The following is a 24,849-nucleotide window of genomic DNA, read 5'->3' as shown; positions in this document are numbered from 1 at the left end:
TCATTCAAAAATATACTTACAAAAATATTTATAAATAAATATTTGTTACACATTTTAAAATAAGCTAACAAATACGAGGTGAAAGGAAAAGATTTGTTAAAGTTTTAATGTGCAGAACTTGTATAAAGTACACATTTCAGTTCAGTGTTTTTTTTTTTAAACAAATAAAGTCTGCCCTGATTGCAATCACTTCAACTCACTTTTTTTTTTCCAAAAACTACCAAGTTAGACACAATGTAGGTCAAGGTTATAAACTCAGTGGTGCAATAAGCGTGTAGATGCTACACACACACACACCTCGCGCTAACAATGAATTTTTACAACATTAAATAGTATAGAAGCACATTAGATGAAAACAGACATTTAAAACATTTGACAAAGACGTTCCTTCTTAACCAAGGCCAATCTCACCTCAACTCTTTCAATCCAACAAAGTCCTACGAAATTAAAACACACCGTTACATGCTAACAGTTAGCATTGCGCTAATTTGCAGTCATCCTACTAAGAGTTGATGCCGGATGCAGTTTTGGGCAACACCTTTAAGACAATTTAAAATCTTTCTTAAAAGAATCTGTGAAAATCCTTGTTGGCTTTGAACTTCAGCGAGCTAGCATTAGCCTGCTAGCGACCGGTCACATGACAGTTGGCGGCAGCTCTCAGACAAGAGACCACATAAGCAGGCTGGCTCTGTAATGACTACTCGTGTTAGCATGATAGCGCTATTTATGTCTGTCGTGTTAGCATTAGCTGCATAACCACCAGTCACGTTAGCTTGCTAGCGTTAGCACGAGTGGCCCGTCAGTGGTTCTGCCGCTCCGACACAACGTCCTGCAGCAGCTTAAGCAGCACGTCAGGATTGCTGTTGCTCTCCGGACACGTCCTCTTGCTGGGGGAGTCGCACGCTGATGACATCGTCAGGTCAGCCTCCATGTTGAAGGCCCTTTTGCGGCTGGCGCCGCCCTGCCGGATCATCCTGTTGATGTCCGACAGCTCCTGCAGGAGCAGGTTTTTCCATTTAGTGATGTCGCGGGGTGGGGCTGTGCATGTGCGCGCTCACCTTGGAGGGGCTGCTGTTGATGCGGTACATGAGGGAGTTTGGCGTCAGGGAGGCAGCAGCGGAGCCTTTGTGCGGGGACACGTAGATGGAGTGGCGCTGCGAGATGCGGCGAGGAGAGAGCGGCTGAGCTCGTACGGATGGGAAGGGTGAGAGTGGCGGGGCATCCACCTGAGACACACAAACACATTCATATCAGGATAATGAAGTTATTTAGCACTGGGGGGCGTCGTACTCTGTTATCGTGGGTGGCGTATCGCATGGCGAAGCTTTTCATCTTCAGGACGTAAACGTTGTTGTAAAACTGGATGAGGTCACCTCGCTCCTCCTCGCTTGATTGGTGGGCTCCTCCTCCGGAGGCTGGGCGGCTTTTCTCTGCCGCTGAAAAGAATGACATGTGATTGTTTGAGCGGCCAAGACGGTGTCGGCTGATGTGGCTCGCTTACATTCGGCGCCCGATGCGGGATCCACCTCCATGTTCTCATCTGACGACGGCGGCGGCTGCGTTTGGGCATGCTGCAGGAGGACGCTGCGGTACACCTACAGACACGTACACAGGTTACCTGGGCAAGCATGCTGGAGAGGGTCATTTCCTGCAATGGGCGTGTCTCTTACGTGGCTGCCGGCCTGTGGTTGGCTGCGGTAACACTTCATGATGTCCTGGAAAGGGTGTGTCTCCTTGGAGATCTGTATGGGGGGGTTGAAGCAGCAGGATGTTTAGGTCACCACATTTTGATTCATCTAAAATCTGTATTGCAATTTGAAATACATATGAAAACTTGATATGATTTCCACAGCGGTCCTTGGACCTGACTGGATGGCGCCCTCTGTTGGACGCAGTCAATGACTTCAACTTCCGGTGCTTCAGTATGTGCACCGTACCTTGGAGATGATGTAAATGCTGCACATGAGCAGCTGGTCCAAGTGGCGGTCCCGCATCAGGTCAGTGGCGTGGACCAGAGAATGCTCAAAGCCCGTCCAGATTTTGGCACGCAGCTCAGACGAGATGTCCAGCTTGGCACACAAGTCCCTGAGACGGACGCTGGCCAGGTGGTACACCTGAAACGCAGCAGATCATCATCTCACACATCCAGCATGGAAGCATCATGGCTGATGATGTGGTACCTTCCTGAAGAAGAGGGCCAGGGAGCCTGTGCGTTGTGGGCGCCCGCTTCCTGTCTGGGGCTCGGATGCAACGGGCGGGGGTGTCGGGCGGCTCGGGGAGGTGGTCAGGAGGAACTGGGCAGTGACGGCACCCGAGGTGTCGCACGGCTGAACCGGGATCAGCGTGATGGTGTGCTCGTTGCTCCCTCCTGGCAATTACAATATTCCATTTTGCACACTCATTAACGTTTTTTCATTTATTTGAAATTATTGGTACTGCTTGGTGTCATGTGATCACCCGAACCTTGCAGCGGGATGCTCAGAACAGTCGTTTGGGTCCCCTGAGCGCCGATCTTCAAGGTGCTGCTTGTGTTGAACGTCAGGCGCTTTGCCGGCGACGGCAGGGGGCTGGACATTGGGGCCGGGGGGTCGTCCCCAAAGAGACGGCGCTTGGCGCTGCCGGCGGCGGGGGAGCTGTAGCGGTCGTGCACCGACAGAGGAGATGGCGGCACGTCTGCAGGGACGAAGAAGATGATGAGCGAGTGAACAAGACACAGTTGATGTGACGGCTCACCTTTACGTGCGCTGCCCAGACCGGATCGGAACTCTCTGATGCGGGGATGCATGATGGGAGAGAGGGCGACCAGAGGGAGGTGAGGCTGAGCGGCGCTGGTGGGGGCAGAAGCCCCCGAGTCCAGACTGGAGGGGAAGTTCACCTGGTGAAAAACATACCATGTCAGGCCGTGTGTCCACGTTTAGTTACATCAAGTTGATTATTCATTCATTCATTTTCTACCGCTTTTTCCTCACGAGAGTTGCGGGGGTGCTGGAGCCTATCCCAGCTGTCTTTGAGCGAGAGGTGGGGTACACCCTGGACTGGTGGCCAGCCAATCACAGGGCACATATAGACAAACAACCATTCACACTCACATTCATACCTATGGACAATTTGGAGTCACCAATTAACCTAGCATGTTTTTGGAATGTGGGAGGAAAACGGAGTACCCGGAGAAAACCCACGCATGCACGGGGAGAACATGCAAACTCCACAGATGGAGATGGCCGAGGGTGGAATTGAACCCTGGTCTCCTAGCTGTGAGGTCTGTGCGCCAACCACTCGACCGCCGTGCCTCCCATCAAGTTGATTAAAGAAAGAAAAAAAAGTGAAAGTAAAAATCCCATTTAAACGACCACTGGTGCACTCACCTCCTCCACGGTGGGAACAGTGTTCCCGGCGGCCCGCAAGGCGCTCCACAGGGCTGAGTCCGACGTCCAGGCCCGGCTCTCCAGCACCTGCTCCTCGATCTGGTTGAGATGCTTCACCATGTCTCTGGACAAACCTTCTTCTGAGCGGATGAACACCTCGATCACCTGCACATGCGTGGAGAGTGCGGAAGGTCAACGTGCTCCAGCATCGGACACATTGTTAGATGTGTGGATGTGTCACCTTAAAGAAGTAGAAGGGGGCCAGTTTGAAGACATTGATGATCCACGGGAACGTTCGCTGTGAGCTGTAAGAAAATAAGACCACCTCCAAACAACACGCCAGCAGGGAGCAGTGGAAGATGTCCTGCTCCAGTAACGCCTGCAACACACACACACACACACACACACGGCGACCACTTTAAAACAATGATGACAGCACAAACTGACAGAATACTGACTACAATGATGGTGCAAACACTAACTAACACACCCACACAGGGCAACTACTACACTATGGGGAATAACAACACATATGTAAACTCACAACACATCACATTCAACAAAACATGTGCCGCAAGACATGCTGGGAAAGTCAGAAGCACGCTCAAGCGTATATTTATTTCATTGATTTATGATGAGTGCTATTGGCCCGTTGTGTTGTATAAGTGGGAGACGTTAGGACAATTCCAAGGTCCCCCTACTGCCAAGATGCCCCAAAAATAGGTTATTATTAAAAAATAAAAAGGGAGGGCATCCAACGTTATTTGCCTATGAGCATATCTAGTTTTGAAGAATCATTAATTTTCTGAAAGACTTTTTCATGTTCAGAATAAACATTGATAAAACTGGATCATTTGGACTTTTTTTGGAATATAAGAAACCCTTTTGAATACAATACTTTACCTCCGGCAACCCCCGTGCTACTTGATGTACTTTTGTGTGTGTATGTTTATGTGTGTATGTATGTTTATGTGTGTGTCTGCTTACACTCATGTCTTTGCCGTGCAGCCTCTTAGTCTCCTGCGCCATGACGTTCTCCAGGACTTTGTAGAAGAGGATCTCAGCCAGCTTCAGGCGGCTCTCTGCAAAGTCTGACACAAAACACACTCATAAATCATCTGTATGTACTCTGTGTGTGTGTGCGCGCACATCCCTGGTATATGCAGTAGGTCGGCTCAGCAAAGGATTCCTTATTTATAAATGAAATATTTTGGCAGTTGGAGCATAGAAGACCAGTTTATGATCTGAATATGATTTTTTTTTTTACATTATTAGAGCCTCTAGGCATGAAATAACACCCCTATAGTCACCTTTTTCCTCTTATGACCCTATATAGTAGACATAGTAAGAGAAAATAAGAACTAATATAGACTCCCGTGTTGGCATTGGGAGTTTCTTGTTTCTGCTGCTTTTTTTATTTTTACTTCCTGTTTCTGTTCAGTACTTCGGTGGTGGCTAATGTTTCATCAATGTAACATAACTGGGACCAAGTGACCACTGTAGATACTACATATAATCACGTATTTGAATGTCTCCTAAGTACCTTACATTTAGCCATTTTCATGCTTTAAAACTCTTGACATAAATATGTCTATATTAAGGGCGGCACGGCGGATGAGTGGTTAACGCACAGACCTCACAGCTGTTCCACCCTCGGCCATCTCTGTGTGGAGTTTGCATGTTTTCCCCGTGCATGCGTGGGTTTTCTCCGGGTACTCCGGTTTCCTCCCACATTCCAAAAACATGCTAGGTTAATTGGCCACTCCAAATTGTCCATAGGTATGAATGTGAGTGTGAATGGTTGTTTGTCTATATGTGCCCTGTGATTGGCTGGCCACCAGTCCAGGGTGTACCCCGCCTCTCGCCCGAAGACAGCTGGGATAGGCTCCAGCACCCCCGCAACCCACGTGAGGAAAAAGTAGAAAATGAATGAATGTCTATATTTAGACGTCTTTCACGTTTTTTGCACTCGAGGCAAAAAGAAGTGATGACACAACTCCGCCATACAAGAGAGCACGTTTGGTGCAGCTTTAAGCCGGAAACATGGCCCCAAGGTGGCAGAAGTGCATTTTATACGAAGTCGGCCTGCAATGATCCCATAGACATACAGGCTGCACAGCAAGCAGGAAATAGCGTTGAGGAATTTACGCATTGAGGGGAAAGTTCAAAATTCGAAACACAGAGTGGCAAGGAATTACTCTATATACGTTTGTGTGTGTGTGTGTGTACCTATGTGCGATCCCGGCGAGTCCTCCGAGTCGTTGGTGTAGTGTTCTTTGAAGGTTTTTCCAAGGGCCTTGACTCGGCTCACTATGGACTCTGTTGGGTCTCGGGAGCAGGACCTTCAGTCCAAACATGTTTGAGAAGTTTTTCCTCACAAGTTGGACGCATAAAGAAAGTCAACTCACTTGAAAATCTGCATCAGCTGTTCACTGGGGGCGGTCCTAAGCCCAGCCACCATGCTCTGCAGCCTGCTGACGCTTTGTGTCGCCGAGGAAACGGGCGTGACCAGCAGGTCCTTCTCCTTCAGGTAGACACGCCCCGTCAGCGGGGTGGAGGGCGCCAGAGAAACGGGCTGTAGAAGGTTGTTTTTCATCATTGAAGGGCGAAGAAGAACAGAACAAAGTGACGTATTGTGCGTTTACCTTCTCCACCTGATGCTGCACCTGCTTCTGAACGCTCATCTGGCTGGAGGGGGGCGGATGCAAAATTTTTCTCGGCGTTCCGATTTCCTCATCGGCGTCGGCATCCAGAAAGATGCGCTCGTCAAAATCTCCCACAGTCAACACGTACTCCTCATACTCTCGGTTTAAGGCTTTGCTGTCATAGAGATGACACACGTTTAGAACCACAGAAGAGGAAAAAACGTGGCAGGAGCGTGACCTGGGAATTGTGGCTGCACGCACTTGTTGTCTAGAAAGTTCTGAGGGTCCAACAGTTCAGTCAAAAGCTCCTCGTTGCCTTTCAGGATCTGATCAGCAAAGAACGATGACAACATAAAATCAGCTACTCCTTACTGTGTGTGTGTGTGTGTGTACCTGTCTGTGGAACAGCTTCTGGATGTATGGTTTGAAGTAGTGCTGCTTGATGCCCTTGGCCTCCACCACCAGCCCGTGGTGCAGCTCACACAACCTCTCCAGCATGCATGGAGGCGACTCGTCCGCCGACACGTGCCCATCGGTGCCCAACATGGGGGCCGTACCTGCTACCGGGTGGGTCTGTTAGCTCATTTGAGTGCCGACTCTCGCGAGCAAAGTGACTCAAAATGCAATGAAGACGTGCATTCTCACCAATGAAGGCGGGGTTGATGAGCTCCTTCCTGTTTGCGCACATCAGAGCATTTCCAAAGACCAGGTCCAGACAGCAGAGCAGCAGGTGGTACGAGTTCACCAGGTCATCACCAATCATGTGGAAGTTACCTTCACATGCAAATTCACATTTTAAGGTGATGTCACTTGTGGCATTGTGTGTGGGGCGGTGGGTTTTGTACCTTTGGTGTGGACAAAGAGGGTCCAGCAGAACTTGAAGACGTCGCTGATGTGACAAGGCAGCCGCCTGCAGAGGAGGAAGGAGGACACATGTGAATACAGCTGGCGGTCATACGCATCACGCGGGTGGTGGCGAGCCTGCGCAGCGTGCCTGTGTTTCCTGCTGCGGGGCTGGCGAGGAGGCGGGTCCCCTCCAAGCGGGTTCTGGAACATGGCCATGAAGATGGGCTCGAATTTGCGGAATATCACCGTGGAGACCTCAAAGTTGCGCTCCAGCTGCTCCATGCGCAGACGGAAGTCCTGAGGGAGGCTGGACATGTCGGCCCACTTCTTCATCTTGGAGAAGAACTGGATTAAACTTGAAGAGGAGCACACGAGAGCTGGGTAACAACCTTCTCACCAGTTAATCTCCTACTGTTTGGGTGACTCACCTGAGTTTGGATGTGCGGAGGATCCGAGTGAGTGACACGCAGTTCCCCTCCATCAGGCCTTTGCCCACAGTGGGCGTGGATCCTTTCCTGCAGGCCGCGTAGAGCGAGCACGCCAACCAGTGGACCACCTCGCCCTGTACAGATACCCCGCCAAAAACAACAAACAAGCCCCCCGACATTGTTAATAAACCAGTGACAAACAACACCGCAAATAAGCAAATAATATATTGGTAGTATTACCCATTATTTTTAAGCCTCATTCAGCACCTTACAGTTATACAAATTAACACATTACGCACATGTATGTGACATTAAAGAGTACTTGAAAGTTTACATGAAAAAAACTCTACATTAAAAGGTAAAATAAAAAACTTACATCTGCCAAAATAACTAAATATGTGGAATAACTCAATAAAGAGATAGGTATAAATGAATATGTAATAACACATGTTATAGTAGAGAATAACATACAATAATTACAGCAGTGTAAATATTGAACACAAATGTGACATTATTTTAACTCCAAATATATGGAGTGGCGTCATGTTCATGGGGAGTCCATTTGGGAAAATGTCAGACTTTCCCTGTTAATTGTATTCGTATATTTCGCGATTTTACCTGCACGTTGTCACAATAAGCAAACATGTATTGCGTCATTGACTCCGGTTTAAAAGGGCGTGTGTATTCATAGGAATATTTGACCGCCAGTGAACCCTTCATAGGCGTACAAGTGAATAACTGCGCATACAGTAGTTATTGTTCATGAAGAATTAATAAACATATAAGTTTGAAGGGCAGACGTCACCTCCAGCGTGTATGTGTTCCATATTGCCGTGAAGTTCTCCATGGCCTGGGTGGCGGTGTGTTCGTCCATGTTGAGCTCCTGACATAACGTTTCCAAATTCCTCCGGACGACGCTCTCCTCCATCCGGCCCGACTCCGAATCGGACGACTCTTCCCCACGCATCGGACCGAGCTAACCGCCGACGTTCGGGGCGGGTTTCGGGTGGGCGAAGTTAGGACAATAAAAGACTAAACAAAACAAAACAAGAAGAAGCTCCTCCTGCAGCGAAGACGGCCTAGCACCACTTCCGCTAGCGAGTGGCGCCAAAACTGCAGTGCGAGCACCAATCAGAGGCGAGGGGCGTGTCGATCACGAGGGCTTTCCGCCCAGCCCCCTCCTCAGCCTGGTGCGACCATTAAAGCAACCGCTTTGCGAACAGCTCGTGTGTATGCTTTATTTTTTTGATGTGGATGTTGAAAAGCATACAAGCAAAGAAAGCAACAAACTTGAAAAACATCCATTATGGTATGGATAAGGGCCGATATAATATGAGTTTGGAGTCGGTTTGAAAGTGGGCAACCTGCGGTCGGCAACATGAAAGACTTTTACGTGTTACGACCTACTGTTCTTTTTTGACAGTTTACAACTCATTAAAATGGCTCAGTAAAACGAGAAAGTCAAAATGAAATATTTCACGGACCAAAGAGGACCACCTGTTGAGCTGAGATGAGATGTAAGTTTCCTTGAGATTGTTATGTTGTTACTAAGCGACAAGGGAATGTAGATCTGAGTAAATCCGCCGTATAGGCAGAAGATGCTAATATGTAGCTGCACGTGGTTGCTATGCTAGCTGACAGGAAGCACCACTCCACGTGCAGGTGACCAAAGATCACATATTTAAGGAGATTGCAACTGCTGTTAAAGTGGCATTGTTATCTGTGGATGGCATAATTAAATTTGTGTATATTGTTGTGGTTGGTGGTGGTTTTTAGTTTCCTATATTACTACCCTAGGTAGATATACGTATGTATGTGCATTGTGTAGCTCTTCATTCTACAGATGTGCTGTTGGTTTGTGCGTATAACCACTGGGGGGCGCTGTTACTCCAAAGTTGAGTAATTGTTAACGTGACTGCAGCGGTTCCTACAGCTGCCTGGGGGGCGCCAAACACTTTAAGGTACTGCGGGCATTATATACCAACTTTTAAATTAGCAATATACAGTGGACCATCGGTTCTTGACATTGATCTGTTCCAAAAGGTCAATAATAACCGAAACTTGCAAAAATCGAAGAAATAATGTAAATCCAAAAAAATTGTACCAGACTTCCAGAAATATAAACAACACATTTTACATGCAGAAAACAATGTAAAATACATTAGGAGGAATGAAATGTGAAATGAACATTTGACATCACCTTTTTTTTATTTATAGGTCAGAAAAGTGGAAAAGCATAATAGGTCCCCTTTAAGGAAGCTGAAGAAAGGCGCCTTGAGTCCCAGAAGAGACAGAAGCGCATGTCAAGTGAAGCATGTCAAGCCTCAATATTCATTTGCATCAATTGTATCTCAGATTGGACTTTTCAGTTGTAATAGGAAATGCTGCATTGCGAATAACAACTGAGCAAACCATCATCAACCCCGTCGGAAGGACTCCAAGGAAGGACAATATATACACAGAAAATTTGACTTTGGCAGGAAAAATGACTTTTGGAATAAATACTCCTCAGGTTTTACAGTTCTAATCTGATATGGAGTATATGTAACACTGAAACGTTAAATTAAATGTTAAGTTAATTTAAATGTTGGTGCTAGGAGGAACACCTCAAATGTTAACAATTCTACATTATTGACATATCCTATGGAAAAAATACTGCTACAATGTACAGATATTTTTATTTAGAGCAACAAAAATACATTTATACCACCGTGAAGGTCATAACAGCACATCTTAAGTTGTACAAAACAGTCAATAACATACTCAATGCTTTAGATTTATTTCATCGGAGCAATAAAAACATAGCAAAGTCTGTTTTGTGAAACATTGTGGAGCATGAGGTAAACCACTGAATTTACTCCAGCACATTAAACATCCCATTCTGAGAAGAGAGAAGACCATTTTCTGATACAACTTAAAGTTGTGAGTCACATCCATATGACATTTGGGCCTTAAAAGACTTGAAATGTGTTTCCTGTTACCTTCCTTGGCATGGGAAGATGGTGCTTCACCCCCTTGCTGCAGAAGAGACACATCTGAAGATCACAAAACAGATTGTTTATAATGGCTAAGATATCACAAAAGTACCATGACTGCAGTCCCGGGTCCCGACAATACATGAACATCACCTCACACTACATTACTCAACAAAGGGCTCTAATTTCGTGGCGCAGGACGGCGGAGTGTGGCGCAGCCCACGCAGTGGTCATTTGAGCCAGTGCACCACTGGGTGCAGCCAATTTGGTAGACTGGACCGTGCCAAGATGGACGTGGTGGCGCACCAGGGGAGGTGTCTAGATTTTCAGCTTGACTCACCAGCTCCGACCTGATCTATTCTTGGCGCAGGCAAAGCGCACCCTGCACAGTGGTAAATTGGCAGAAAGGACACGTGACCAAAACCTCACAGGCAGATTTTTCACAGTGTCAGGCACATTTCAATGCAACCAGTGCCGGTCAAGAAAATCGAAATTAGAGCCCAGTGTCTTGATTGAGCAACCATCAGAGTTCTTGGAGGATTCAACCAGTGGGAGTTGTGAAATGCAAACCATACTTAATGAGGAACAAATGCTATATTTATTAAGATTATTGTTAACTGCTAGCACATATAAGATGTAAATCCCATATTTCACGCCCCATCTTTATTAGTGTAGATGACAAAATTGACTTCTTTGGCTGCAAGTTCTAGAAAGACATCCTCATCCACTTCTACGCCATGGTCATCTGTGACTTTCTGTATTGTGTCCTCAATGAGAAACCTCTCCTGGACTGCAGCAGGACAAGCAGCACATCTTTACAAAATCATTCTTGCTATTCCAGAGCTTTATGCAGAACAGAGAAGGAAACTTCTAGTTTCACATATTTCTTCTTTGCCTCTCAAACCTTTATCAGTGTCTTGGCTGTCTAACATTAAAATGATCAATTTCATATTTTGCTTCTCAAAACACTAAAATATTACTCTGACAAATAAGATCGCTCAACAAACCAGATTTAGTGGTAAAGACCGTCTAAATTCTCCAAATTTAACTCTGCATAAAAAGGACCAATTATGCTCATCTTTTGACCCTTTGTATAGAGCAGCTATACACAAGAACCCGCACAGAAGACTTTCTAGATCTTCCAGAATCTAGACCTATTCCAGCGTCCCCCTGCGGTCCATCAGGACCAAAACCTCACGCCACAAGGACAGTTTCTTCCCGTCTGCTGTCAGCCTCATCAACAAGGCCACCCCCCCACACTCTTCACAGCCCACCACTGCCTCATCTTGCCACTTTGACACTCTCTATATGTGTTACATTAACACTCAAGTTTGGACTCTTAGGAAAAACAATCAGCCGGAATAACAAAAAACAGACTGTACATATATTTATACTGTTTATTCTGTATATTTTGTATTTTCATTTTTTTCTGCACCTACTTCACCAAAACAAATTCTGAGTATGTGTTTGATCATACCTGGCAATAAACCATTTCTGATCCTGGTTCGAGGGCGGCACGGCGGTCGAGTGGTTAGTGTGCAGACCTCACAGCTAGGAGACCAGGGTTCAATTCCACCCTCGGCCATCTCTGTGTGGAGTTTGCATGTTCTCCCCGTGCATGCGTGGGTTTTCTCCAGGTATTCCGGTTTCTCCCACATTCCAAAAACATGCTAGGTTAATTGGCCACTCCAAATTGTCCATAGGTGTGAGTGTGAATGGTTGTTTGTCTATATGTGCCCTGTGATGAGGAAGAAGCGGTAGAAAATGAATGATTCTGATTCTGTATTTCCTTTGATTTGTGCTTCCCGGTCCGTTTTTATTCCACCCAGGCCCGCCTCCGGACACACCCTATATGTTTCCTAACCCCTTTCTGATATAGTGGGTATAGGAGTTAATGAAGTGTCTCTGGAGAGCTAATTGAAAGCCCATAAGGATGCCCACTCACATCCCAAAGGAACAGTTTTGCATTGCCCGCTCAGAGCGTTTTCAGCCACCCCAAACTTTTTAGGGCTCATTCCAAATGTGCAAGCTACATTATTTGAGGCATCATTTAACACGAGAATACAACATTCTAACTACATAGGTCAGAAAAGTGGAAAAAGCTTCTCTTTTGACCAGAATTTTCGCTCCACAAATTTGCTGTGTACATTCCATATACTGTTGATAAGACCACTGTCGTCATGATCTAAGATTTTATTTGGATTTTTAGTGGCTGATCCATAAGCAAAGCTGATAGTCAATACAGAAATCAGCATTATTTTCTTCTTGTTCAATATTTGGTCTTAACAGTGAAAAATAATTGACATATGACCTTCATTAGCAGTTGCCATACAAAAGATATGCTTGTGTATGCAGATGCTGCAGTTTTTGCCGCATGCGAGGCGTTCATATGGTGGTCACCGTCACGACCACGTCGTCGTTGTCGACGGCATCAGTGTCCGCGTCAGTGTCCGCATTGGTACGGTTGTTGGGCCGTAGCTGGTGGAAAACGTAGGAAACTTTGTTGCCAAAGCGCTGCGCTAGGGAGGTCTTGACGCAGTGAGTCTCCTCCTGGCTATCTGCCGTTTCCTCGCTGCCTGCCGCATCACCTCTTCGTGCCAAGCCCAAGTCTTTCTCTTTCTCATAATCAAGCACCTTCCAATGATGGTTAAGCGTAAGCCAGCGCTTCAAGATCTGGATGACAGCAGGTCCCTCGTGGATTAGAAGTCCTGTACATAAAAGGGAGTAAGGGATGAGAGGGGTCTGTATTAACCAGAATGGAGTGAATGGAGTCAAAATGCCAAACCAGATCTTCCAGATCTCCTGACTGTTTGGCCAATAAGCCAACCGCTAGGTCACTAATTTATCATTATTTATATTTTGAAAATTAAGTCAAACCATTTGAGAAAAATTGAAATATATTATTCATATTTATATATATTATTACCATATTTTGATTTGTACCCCGCCTCTCGCCCAAAGACAGCTGGGATAGGCTCCAGCACCCCCCGCGACCCTCGTTAGGAAAAGCAGTAGAAAATGAATGAATGAATGAATCGCATCATATCACAAGAAATTGCACCATATATCAGATTACATTGATTTGAACTAAATGATTATCGCATCACGAAGAGGGTAATCGTATCGCATCGCCAGAAAATTCCATGTATAGTTAAAGTATCGAATCGCTGGCAGTGCATGGAGATGTGTATCGAATGGTCCTCAGTGCAGAGATTCCCACCCCTAATGTGTACATTTCATGTACATTGCATGTACCTCATACCGTGCTTCAACGTACACGTGGCAACACAAATCAAACCCGAATGACTGAAAATATGGCAAGACACAAACCTACACAAACCAGGTCCATGAAGCCATACATGCCATAGCATATCTGAAATATAAAGTCCTGTCGCTGCCATTTTGCAGAGGAGCTCAGGAGGGACCACAAGAGCCAAGCCACACTTGTCAGCAGGAACACGACGCACAGGATGGTGGCTGAAATCTGTACCCTTTCAACTATGGACAGTGAGACGGCTTGCCACTGAGAACACAAACATATCAATCATTTAGTTATTGGTGATGGGAGACAAAAATACACACTAGCTACTAAAAATATACATCTTTTCCTTTAACCCTTAGATGCACGAGTGACTGGACCCCACACTGGAACCCACATAAGTGGGTCAAAAATGACCCATACTAGAATCAATGCGTTTTTATGCCAATTTTGCCATTTTGGTTAAGAATAATCACTTGTATGATATTTAGTATTATATTTAGGACCACACAAGAATGATTTCATCCAGCATCTGTAGGACCATTTCAGCTGTGTATCTCGCAGCCAAGGCATGGATGAGGAAACAAAAGAGTAATACCCAACAATACATATAGTAATGTTAGCCAGCTAAGGTCAGCTAGTTATAAAGTAGGCTAACTTGTTGATAATACTAACAGTCATGAAAGACACATACACAATATCATATGAAGATAATACTTGTTGTTGTATTAGCACTTTATGTGTAAAATAATCTTCCTGAGGGGTGACACTTCTGACATAATCTGTGTGGTCTACAGTTAATTTAGTCCTGACAGCCAAAGTTGATAAGAATCAAAGGTTCCAATTGGATTCCATAGAAAATACATGCGAGTCATTTTTGACCCACTTATGGAAGGTTGGTGTAGTAACACAAAAACTACAATTTCTTAAAATGTATAAAAGGTAAGTTAAAAATGTGAATGGTATGATAGCAAAAACATGTTTTTTGAGGAACACCTGGAATATGAAATGATGAAAAATTTTCATTACGAAGATATTTCAAGAAAACAACCTGACCGGGTCATTTTTGACCCACTTATGGAAGGTTGGGGTAGTAACACAAAAACTAAAATTTCTTAAAATGTATAAAAGGTAAGTTAAAAATGTGAATGGCATGATATTAAAAACATGTTTGTTTAGGAATACCTGGAATAAGAAATGATGAAAAATTTTCATTATGTAGATATTTCAAGAAAACAACCTGACCGGGTCATTTTTGACCCACTTATGGGAGGTTGGGGTAGTAACACAAAAACTAAAATTTCTTAAAATGTATAAAAGGTAAGTTAAAAATGTGAATGGCATGATATTAAAAACATGTTTTTTTAGGAATACCTGGAATAAGAAATGATGAAAAATTTTCATTACAAAGATATTTCAAGAAAACAACCTGACCGGGTCATTTTTGACCCACTTATGGAAGGTTGGGGTAGTAACACAAAAACTATAATTTCTTAAAATGTATAAAAGGTAAGTTTAAAATGTGAATGGTATGATAGCAAAAACATGTTTTTTGAGGAATACCTGGAATATGAAATGATGAAAAATTTTCATTATGAAAATATTTAAAGAAAACAAGCTGACCGGGTCATTTTTGACCCACTTATGCATTTAAGGGTTAAGCAAGTTGCTCTGGTGGGGCTGAAGTTTGCCACACTATATTTTAAATATTAATATACAGTAATGTGAAAAAGGGTTTGAACCGTTCCAGATTTATTTTGTCTTATCAAATCATCAAACTGATTTAATTACTACTCAATGACAACACAACTGAACACATAGCAAATTAAGGGAGGAAAAAAAATCCATACCTATATAGTCCTGTGTGAAAAATGCTTGCCCCCCTGTTAAGACATAACAGATAAATAAGTTGAAATCAGTCTGAGGGATGTTATGAAGCCATTTCTAAAGCTTTGAGACTGCAGCAAACCACAGTGAGAGCCATTATCCACCAATGGCAAAAACATGGAACAGTAGTGTGACCGGCCAACCAAAACAACCCCAAGGTCAACGACTCATCCGAGATGTCACAAAAGGCCCCACAACAACATCCAAAGAGTTCCTGGACGAAAACCACTGCTGAAGAAAAACATTAAACATTAAGGCTCATCTCAGTTTTGCCAGAAAACATCTTGATGATCCCCAAGACTTTGTGGTCTGGTGAAACAAAAGTTCAGCTTTTTGAAAGGTGTGTGTCCCATTACATCTAACGTAAAGGTAACGGTGCATTTCTGAAAATAACATAACCAACAGTAAAATGTGGTGGTGGTAGTGTGATGGTCTGGGGCTGTTGTGCTGCTTCAGGACTTTGAAGACTGGCTGTGATAAATGTAGGAACTGAAATCAACACACCAGCAAGTCCACCTCTGAGCGGCTGAAGAACCAAATGAAGACTTTGGAGTGGCCTAGTCCAAGTCCTGACCTGAATCCTATTGAGATGCTGTGGCATGACCTTAAAAAGGCTTCATGCAGGAAAAGCCTCCAATGTGGATGAATGACAACAATTCTACAAAGATGGCCCAAACTTCCTCCACAAAGCTGTAAGAGACTCATTGCAAGTTATCACAAACGCTTGATTGCAGTTGTTGCTGCTAGGGGTGGCCCAACCAGTTATTAGCTTTAGGGGGAAATCACTTTTTTTACACAGGGCCGTGTAGTTTTGGATTTTTAAAACTACAGTTTGTGTTCAATGGTGTTGTCGTTGACTAATATTTACATTATTTTCATTATATTTAAAAGGCATTTTTGTACACTTTATACAATGCTAAAAAATGTTCAATACTATAATATAGTACTTTAAATTAGCCATAATGCAAATAATTATACATTTCCTTTTCCTAATTCTGTAGCTCCACCCTATGTGTGATGTTCTTTTGCTGCCCTTTTCTTTGCATTGGCTTCTTTTTCTTAACCAGCATCACATTTTTCTGCACATCTTTGTCCAAACCTTCAAGATGGAGACGTTGCCGTACCTGCAGGGGGTTCTTGGTGCAAAGCGAATAGGCCCTGTACTCAAAGTTGCAGAGTTCACAGGTCCAGGAACCTTTTTCACTGATCCAGCGGATAAGGCAAGTCTCGTGAGTATAGCGTACGGTGCCATCACAGCGGCAGGGGCTCACCAGCTCTCCCTGCAGGACACAAAGAGTAGTAAATGTTTTCACCCATTTATTTACCCCCGCCGATGCCGGAAAAAAGGAAATAATGATGTACCCATTAATATTGAAAATATGGGGTAAATATGGGCTAATAACTATAAAAGCAATCTTCACTCGCTAAATGTACTGCAAAAAAGGGCAGTAAGGATAATTCATAATGCCGCCTCCTTATTTCTAAAATCACAAATACTTCAACTTGCTGATATAGTTCATCTTCAAACAGCTAAAATAATGCATAAGGCTAAAAATAACCAATTAGCTAAAAATGTCATCCAATACTTCTCTACAAGAGAGGAGAAATATGATCTCAGGGAAGAAGTACATTTGAAACACTTCTATGCTAGGACTACGTTATGCTAGCCATAGCATTTCAGTATGTGGAATCAAACTATGGAATGGATTGAGTAAGGAAATCAAACAATGCACAACGATGAGCCAATTCAAGAAACAATACAAGCAGTTGATGTTTGCTAAATACAAGGATGAAGAGTCTTGAACCAGTCATGATGTGCTATATATATCACTATATTGACACTTACTATGGTACCCATTATGTCATTGGATGCTCATATCACCCCGTACTTTGGTAAGAGGTGCATTATTAAAAAAACAATACAAAAAAACAACTGTATTATGGAAAGCAGGAAGTGAACAAATGTAACAGTTACTGATTGTAAAAGTACCAGATGGAGGGGTAGGATTTAATAAGCTTTGCTTCTTCCTACTCCTTTTGGACATGTGGAACTGTGAACTGATTATGGGATGCACTCAATTGTAATCTGATGCATGTTCAAATGAAATAAAACCATTTCCATTACCATTAGCAATATTCTAGGGGTGTCCAAATTTTTTCCAGCAAGGGGGGCATTGTGAAAAATGAAAGATGGAACTGATATTTTGTACAATATAAACACTTATCTACGGCCTTTTCTCTTTTACCCTTTTCTACTCTTTAGTTTTTTTTTACTGTTGCATGCTGAAATCCATTAGTGTGAAGCTGTGAAGACAAAAGCAGGTACTAAGTGATGAGGGTAAGTGGCAAAGAAGACGGATAGATGGAGATTCCTTTTAGATTGATCGGAGCATCAATTTAGCATCCCAAGATCACGTTTTATTCTCCTAAAACTAACTTTTGTCTCTTAATAATTTAACTTTATTCTCATAAAATGACCACTGATTTTTCTATTTTTGCTGTTAGAATTCTTGCCTCGTTAAATTATATGTGTAGAATGTGGTGTAAGGTGCAAATGGCCCCTGTGCCGCGCTTTGGACACCCCTGCTGCAATATGTGTTTTAGTTATTAAATATTTTTATTTCATTCTACACACTATGAAACAATCACATAGTCTACAAGACTGTCCTTACAAAGCGAGCAGTAACACATCACACCTTGTCAAAACATCTTCCTGCTGGAAAATGTTGCATGGATAGACTTCCTCTGCTGGATTCATAGTTGCAGCACTCTTCCCCTCGTAGATAGAGTGCTACCATGAAACTATTTACAATTTATAATGAGGCTCTAAACGTCTCTTAGGAATGTTTATTTTGTAGCGTAGCTGGAGTGCTTGTGGGTTCCAAGCAAGCTTGGGGACACAATGTAAATAAACACTAATTCCATGTTTAGTACTAGATTTTTTTTAATAATACCCTGTAGTATTTGTACTTGCCCTGTGTGCATTAAGTACAGTAAGCCCTCGACACTTGGCGCTCGGAATGTCAACTTCACTCTCAATTAAAAATGACCTATTAAGTCATATTTAAGCAAATGTTACACATTTTGGCCTCACTTAAGCATTTTCAAGCATAAAAGTGCATGGCTAAATGACCTAAAATACAAATATAAGGCATGCAGAAGACTTAAAGACATTGTGATGATATCTCGTATTTTACACTGGTCAGTAGTCAGTATTGTTACATTGATGACACAATAGCAACCCCCTGTAAGTACTATACAGAAACAAAGTAAACAAGGTACTCCCCAGTTCTAATGTGTAGTCTATTTTTTTCACTCTTATTGTCTCTACTATATTGGGTCATACCAGTGCAAAGGTGACCCTAGGTGTGTTAATATAATGGCTAGAGCAGGGGTCTCCAACACGCGGCCCGTGGGCCAAATGTGGCCCGTGGGACACTAGTTTGAGGCCCCTGTCTTGATATGAAAGTTTAATGTTAGTGTGGCCCGTGCAAGTTTGATATGGATGCTGTATGGCAGTGTTTTTCAACCTTTTTTGAGCCACGGCACATTTACATTGTAAAAATCTTGTGGCACACCACTAACCAAAAATGTTCCAAAATGTCACCACGACCTCACACGTGCATCAATAAGTCTATGGGAGGAACAAGGTAGGTGTTGCCACACGGACCAATATTACATTGCTCTGCCAGTCTTTACACCACAGACACTCCACAGTAGCCACGTTTTTACATCACCACTTTTTCTCTTTTCAAATGACCTTTCGGGAAACAATGGTATCCATGGAAAGGAATATTCCAATCTCTTGTCTACATGCGCCGTGAAAATCAAACAGGATAGTCAATAGGGCATGCCCAGTAAAACGTAAACATCAACATCACGTGATACTGGCTTCCCCAAGTTTTTCTTTCACTTGTTGGAATAACTCTGTATTGTCAATTTTTCGTCTGTCCAGTCTTGAAATTTAGTTTGAATCAAAAACAAACTTTGCTTAGTCCAGTGCCGATTGCTGGCCTCCATTTTTAAAAGTGAAGAACGTCTGGATCTGCGTGTTACGTCATAGCATGCGCTGAGCATGCGCTGAAAGAACGCACCCGGGATTAATTTAAACAGGAAAAGATCAAATTCAATCTTGCTAATATTTTATAATTAAACTCAGGACATGTTTTATATAGATATATATTTTCTTTTTTAATAAAACTGCACTTGTGAATAAAGTATAGAAGGGTTTAGATTCTGTTTCACAGATGGCGGTAATGCACACGAAAGCTGCTTGCCAACCGCCAATAAACAACAGAAGAAGAAAAACACCACGAAGAAGAAGGCACCCTGACAACTTTCCGTTTGAGCGGGTACAAGATACCTCAATCGGATTGGTTAAAGGAATATTCCATCCCTGTTCAATTCTTTCCGTTTGAGCAAATAAACCAAATGCAATTGGAATATTTGGGTCCATGTATACTATTGACATAATGGCTATTGACATCATATTTGCAAATGATGATTAATAAATGTTAATTATAAAAACTGATATTGGATAATTCCTCACGGCACACCTGACGGTTTCTCAAGGTACACTAGTGTGCCGCGGCACAGTGGTTGAAAATCACTGCTGTATGGTATCATGAACCCAGAAAAAAATATTACGTTTGATTAATGTTTATGTTAAAGGTTAAATAACTGTTAATAGTTATCCTCCCTATCCGTGTGGAAGTGGTAAGTTTTTGGCTATTTAAGTTTAAAGGAAATAACTTAAAGGCTACCGTTTAGGTCGCTAGCTCTCTAGTTTGCGAGTTAGCATGTGTCTCAAGACCCTGCAGTTGCGCAATATGTTGTAAATAAAAAGAGTATAAATGTGACTATAGTCGTGTTTTGTCATGTCTACAGGGCTCTAATAATGCTTTGTTCATTTTAATCTGAAAAAATAATTTGTCTACCCACCAACTATATGTGGTTTCTTACGTTTTTATTATTTGCCGTTTTATTATTCTTATATTTATTTATTTATTACTGATTGATTGATTTTCTTTATTCTTGATTTGTTTATTTATTTTTCATCTTATTTTGTGTAGAAAAATAAAAAGTAAGATATTTGAGAACAGTGGAATGTTTTATCAGAGCTTTTCTTGTAGAAAAGTGTAACCAAAGTGAAGTTTTTTAAAACATTTGTTTTTAATAAATGCGTTTTTTTTATTTTTTTTTTTTGAAAAACCTGATGTGGCCCAGTCTCACCCAGACCCAAGCTCCAGTGGCCCCCAAGTAAATTGAGTTTGAGACCCCTGGTCTAGAGGGCTCGAATAATGCTGTAAATAACATTTTATGAGGTCAAACTAGTTTTCTAATCCGGAATTACAAAAGATTACCAGTTCACTTATCTGGTCTGGGACCAATTAACCATGATAAATGACGAATTATGACTTTATATACAGTCTAATGCTGTATATATGTACAGTCTGTGTCTACAGTACACGGTCATCAGAGACCCCCAGTTTGACAGTTAAAACCAGCGGCGCTTCCTTGTCTTGCCCACTTTCACTTTCATCTTGAGTTCCATTCTGGATATCATTTGGTTTGCAAAGCAGCTTTGGGGTTATTTTCAACTGATTGCGGCTAATTCTTCATGCATGCAACGCGTTGCTCCGTATTCCACCAGCTGCCAACAGAATGTTTTGCATGGATATCTCACTGCAAAATCAACTCCTTGAACGTGCTGTTTGGATGCTTAATGACGGTGAGGCGGGTCATCTGTATGTGTCAGAAAGGTTCCAGGACTGTTGATGGTGAGGGTGATGGTATTCTCGGATGTCCACTGTGTCCTTGCCACAGGGCCAGAACATAGTTGTGGTAGGACAACAACATGTGCGAGACAACACAACAGTTCCTCGCCCAGAAGAACATCACCGTACTGGAGCAACCTCCCTACTGTCCCCACCTGCCTCCATGTGAGCTGTGGAGGATTCCAGAAGAATCCATCCAGGAGTGCATGCATGGAGGCATGACAGAAAACGTATTCGTCAGACGAAAACTGAAATGTATAAAAACAGGAGCAATTTTTCCTATAGGAAATCATATCAATAGAGTAGACGCATGCCTATTTCGTGAGACCTTGTCCCTCGCTCATGTGCAACATGGAGGGACTCGGTACGCCTAATTCAGCACCAAAAAATCAGAATACATGTACCATACTTCACAAATTACAAGAATTTACTTTTTGCACTATTGGATTAATAGTGCATAAAACCTCAAATAGAAATAAAATGTTATTTTTGTAAACTTCCCTCGCCAATCATTCCTAAACGTTAATTTGTATTTAGATTAAGGGAACGTGCAGGATGGTCCAAAAGAGTTTATTCCTCGGGAATTTATTCCTTTATCACCTGCAGTGTTGTCATTACCACATAGACGAGGGCCTTCAGTCGTGAGAGATGCCCCCTGCAACATCTTCACATAACCATTTGCCGTTTCACGACCCTGCACAACCTGAAACTCCATTGTTCCAACAAAGGTTCATGATGGCGCCAACACCACTGTGCCGTATGGCAAACATGGGAGTTGTGTGTACAAGTGGGAGTTGGTGCAGGGCTCGACAATAACGATGTACCGATGGCCCGGGGCAAGTTAAAACAAAATTGGGGCAAGTAAATCCAATCAGTGATATTCCCGTGGGGCAAGTGCACTTTGGCATGCCATACTGCCAAGAGTTTTTTTAAAAGCGGTTCTTGTTGGGTGTTGGTAAAACACGGACTGCGTAATTCCGGTGGTAATTTGCAAACCTATCCTTGCAAATCTTGAAATGGACCAATCAGAATCGTTTATTTAGACCACGGTCCGCGGTCCGCAGTCCACAGTCCGCGTTTTACCCACACCCGTTGTTGTTCACGATCAACCATTCAGCGATGTTTGACTCGGAAAACATCTATCATGGCGTCCATGCCAACATGGTCTAATTCTTCAACAACTTGTGAAGGAAAACAGCAAAAAGTGATGAACCAGTGCCTCCTAAACAAGTATTTTATTAGCGGCAGCAAATCAAATGATGGCACAGGTGAGTGAATCACATTGCTGTGACAATTTGAAGTGGTCACAATGAAACACCACCCATTAGATCCAATACCAAGTGCTGATTTTGCACAAGCTACAAAATCTAGCGCTTCCATTTCTCTGTGGATTTTTCTCACCTTTGCTTCACAAATTATTGTTTGACCATTGAGCATTTTTTTCTGGATTAAAAACACTTTACTAGTACACAAATCTGTCTATCCAATAATGTTTCATTGTGGTGCACAACTTATATATCACTGCTTACTATGACTACCATGTGTAAGGTAGTATGTTGTAAATGAGATGATATCATTATGGCAGTCTTTTCATTTTACATGGGGCAAGTTCGGGCAAGTAGTTCTCACCTTAAGGATTCCCCATGGGCAAGTCATTTTTGTTTTTAATGTAGAGCCCTGTGGTGTACCAAAAAATGTTTGGTACACTTGTGCCAATTCCAAACAACAATTTTGTGGCCTTTGAAGACATTTTTTTCTTCTCAAAAAGCCTTCTCCAGCAGATGGCGTCTGTACACAGCACCAGGAACAACCCCCATCTGGGCCGAGGATGGACGATGTTGCTGAGGCAGCCCAACATTCATCCAGATGAATACCCGACACAATCACATTCAATCCAGATTTTGTCTTTTAAAGGCTGTGCTCTTAAACGTTCCATCAGCTGATGAACAGCCCTTTTCACTTTCATGCGTATTTGCTATAAATTGCTTTTTTGGTATCTCCCCATTTCTTCTTGTTGCATTTTGAAGCTCTGCTTAGAATCCTCTTAAGATCCAACTATCTAGAATGTCGATACTTGCAATTTTTCAACTGGTCTTCAAATTCAATCAGGCATGTCCAGAAAATGTCTTTCATTTGAAAGAAAATGACCGACAAGTCACTTTTATATACACACATGTATATATGTATGTATGTACATATAGAACAGGATTTGTGTATGTTGCATTTAAATGAATGTAAAGCGCGTCAGCTCTAATATGGCAACTGCGGCCGGCAGCTTCCTCAGACAGACAAAAAGGTCTAAACAGCTCAAAACTGTAAATTTGAGTAGCAAAGTAGTTTTGAGTAGTAGTTTGAGTAGTAAGTACGGAGGCCTCCAGGGTGTCCACGACCGAGTGTTAGTGTGTTCATCGTCTTGTTTTCAGTGTGGCCCTAATCCTCCATCATGTTTCACGTTTAATTGGAAGTATAGAGAAAAGAAAATCAAGGAGTTCAAAGTATACCTTCTCTGATCCCTGGAAGCAGATCCGACACTGTGGGATGAGCTGTCCATCCTCTGCAAGACTCTGGATGGAGTTCTCCTGTTTGCCTTCTTTATCCACCGATGCCAGGCTGCGTGGTGGAGGAGCCGCGTCATTGTCGTCGCCATCCTCCTCTTGATGAGAGCAGGTGAGGAGCCTACCGCAGAATCCCTTCATGTCGGTATTCGTCCTAGCATCCACAGAAAACCTTTCACTGGTGAGACAATGGATGGATGTGAGAGCTTCTGCTTGGTGGGGATGATGTGATGTGGTCATGATGATGGAGGTTGTGGAGCATTGTGACAAAGACGTGCAGATTCATCATCTCTTGTGATGATGTCTTTTTAAAGCTTCTTTGCTGCTTTGATGCCATGGGTGTCATAACTTTTTACACCAAGGCCTGTTTCCTGAAAAACGGGTAGATCTGGACTTCTGGGCACCCTAAGCTCAGGTGGATGATATCAATACCATGGGCAGTATCAAATCCATCTTTTCAGTTCTCTTCTGTGTCAATTTTCTCAAATATCTGTTTTGTTTATATTGCTTCATTGTTTTACACACACACACACACACATATATATATATATATATTATATATATAATTTGCTTTCTATTTTGCACTTCACTATTGTCCCATTGAAAAGGGACTAATATTTTGAAACTGTTACACGCCTCTCCTGAAAAGTCAAAAGGAAGCGGTGGCCATTAAATAAAAATGTATAAAAATAAAAACATTATGATGTTATATGTTTACAGATTCAAAGATCAAACTTTTGAGTTATGTGACAGAGTGTTATTTGTATGATTGTTTATGGTAAATGTAATCCTTAACGTTGAATATATTGCTTACTTTGAATTGAAAGAAAAAACATATAAATGGAAAATAAGTGGAATATTACCTTTACTTTCCTCAAACAATCTTGGAAGACTTCTCAGTAGCAGTGATATTTCCTCAAGAGATGCGTTAGAAGGCGTGCTGACGTCGTCCTCTGCCCCCCCCACACACACCAAACTCCTTTGCTGCGCAGCGTCTGAAGTTATGACGCAATGGCTGTGTGACGTCAGCAATCAAACACCGTGACACGTGATGTCTCGAAGCAATGGACCTGTATCTTTAAGGCTTTATTATTATGTCTGTACATCAGTAC

At 42.8% G+C, this 24,849-nt stretch overlaps 2 protein-coding genes across 4 annotated transcripts; both read right to left on the bottom strand.

The window, feature by feature from the left end:
• Positions 1 to 110: 110 nt before the first annotated feature.
• rbl1 (retinoblastoma-like 1 (p107)) lies at positions 111 to 8,403 on the bottom strand. Of its 2 annotated transcripts, none has more exons than XM_058055518.2 (22): positions 8,090 to 8,403; positions 7,285 to 7,418; positions 7,005 to 7,211; positions 6,856 to 6,920; positions 6,656 to 6,784; positions 6,404 to 6,570; positions 6,272 to 6,336; positions 6,011 to 6,185; positions 5,774 to 5,940; positions 5,595 to 5,707; positions 4,353 to 4,456; positions 3,607 to 3,744; positions 3,366 to 3,530; positions 2,734 to 2,875; positions 2,464 to 2,673; positions 2,181 to 2,368; positions 1,938 to 2,114; positions 1,671 to 1,742; positions 1,502 to 1,595; positions 1,291 to 1,436; positions 1,059 to 1,226; positions 111 to 994 (listed from the first exon to the last, which is right to left on the bottom strand). In XM_058055518.2, the coding sequence occupies exons 1-22, from the start codon at positions 8,249 to 8,251 to the stop codon at positions 800 to 802; spliced, it is 3,183 nt and encodes a 1,060-aa protein (XP_057911501.2). In that variant the 5' UTR covers positions 8,252 to 8,403; the 3' UTR covers positions 111 to 799. The 2 variants fall into 2 exon arrangements, with proteins under 2 accessions (XP_057911501.2, XP_057911502.2); XM_058055519.2 differs by having other exon boundaries at positions 6,404 to 6,567; positions 8,090 to 8,402.
• Positions 8,404 to 12,448: 4,045 nt separating this feature from the next.
• Positions 12,449 to 24,693, bottom strand: LOC131106448 (E3 ubiquitin-protein ligase MARCHF9-like). Of its 2 annotated transcripts, XM_058055527.2 has the most exons (5): positions 24,601 to 24,693; positions 23,684 to 23,915; positions 16,530 to 16,685; positions 13,590 to 13,782; positions 12,449 to 12,967 (listed from the first exon to the last, which is right to left on the bottom strand). In XM_058055527.2, exons 2-5 carry the CDS (start codon positions 23,876 to 23,878, stop codon positions 12,645 to 12,647), a joined length of 867 nt encoding a protein of 288 aa, XP_057911510.2. In that variant the 5' UTR covers positions 23,879 to 23,915; positions 24,601 to 24,693; the 3' UTR covers positions 12,449 to 12,644. The 2 variants fall into 2 exon arrangements, with proteins under 2 accessions (XP_057911510.2, XP_057911509.2); XM_058055526.2 differs by lacking the exon at positions 24,601 to 24,693 and having other exon boundaries at positions 23,684 to 24,016.
• Positions 24,694 to 24,849: the final 156 nt, after the last annotated feature.

The sequence above is a fragment of the Doryrhamphus excisus genome, linkage group LG18 (genome assembly GCF_037039965.1).
Source record: "Doryrhamphus excisus strain RoL-2023G ecotype Guam linkage group LG18, RoL_Dexc_Guam_v1.1, whole genome shotgun sequence".
NCBI classification, from domain to species: Eukaryota; Metazoa; Chordata; class Actinopteri; order Syngnathiformes; family Syngnathidae; genus Doryrhamphus; species Doryrhamphus excisus.
This window is presented reverse-complemented; position numbering and strand designations above follow the sequence as displayed.

Coding starts and splice junctions, on each gene's coding strand:
- rbl1 (XM_058055518.2), bottom strand. CDS start 8,251: ATGCGTGGGGAAGAGTCGTCCGATTCGGAGTCGGGCCGGATGGAGGAG. Junction 6,921..7,004: donor CCCCGCAGCAGGAAACACAG/GCACGCTGCGCA, acceptor CCTCCTCTGCAG/GCGGCTGCCTTGTCACATCA. Junction 4,457..5,594: donor CTCGCCGGGATCGCACATAG/GTACACACACAC, acceptor GTTTTGTGTCAG/ACTTTGCAGAGAGCCGCCTG.
- LOC131106448 (XM_058055526.2), bottom strand. CDS start 23,977: ATGACCACATCACATCATCCCCACCAAGCAGAAGCTCTCACATCCATC. Junction 16,686..23,683: donor GCTTCCAGGGATCAGAGAAG/GTATACTTTGAA, acceptor TGTGTCCTGCAG/GGAGAGCTGGTGAGCCCCTG. Junction 13,783..16,529: donor GCACCAAGAACCCCCTGCAG/GTACGGCAACGT, acceptor TTGTGTTCTCAG/TGGCAAGCCGTCTCACTGTC.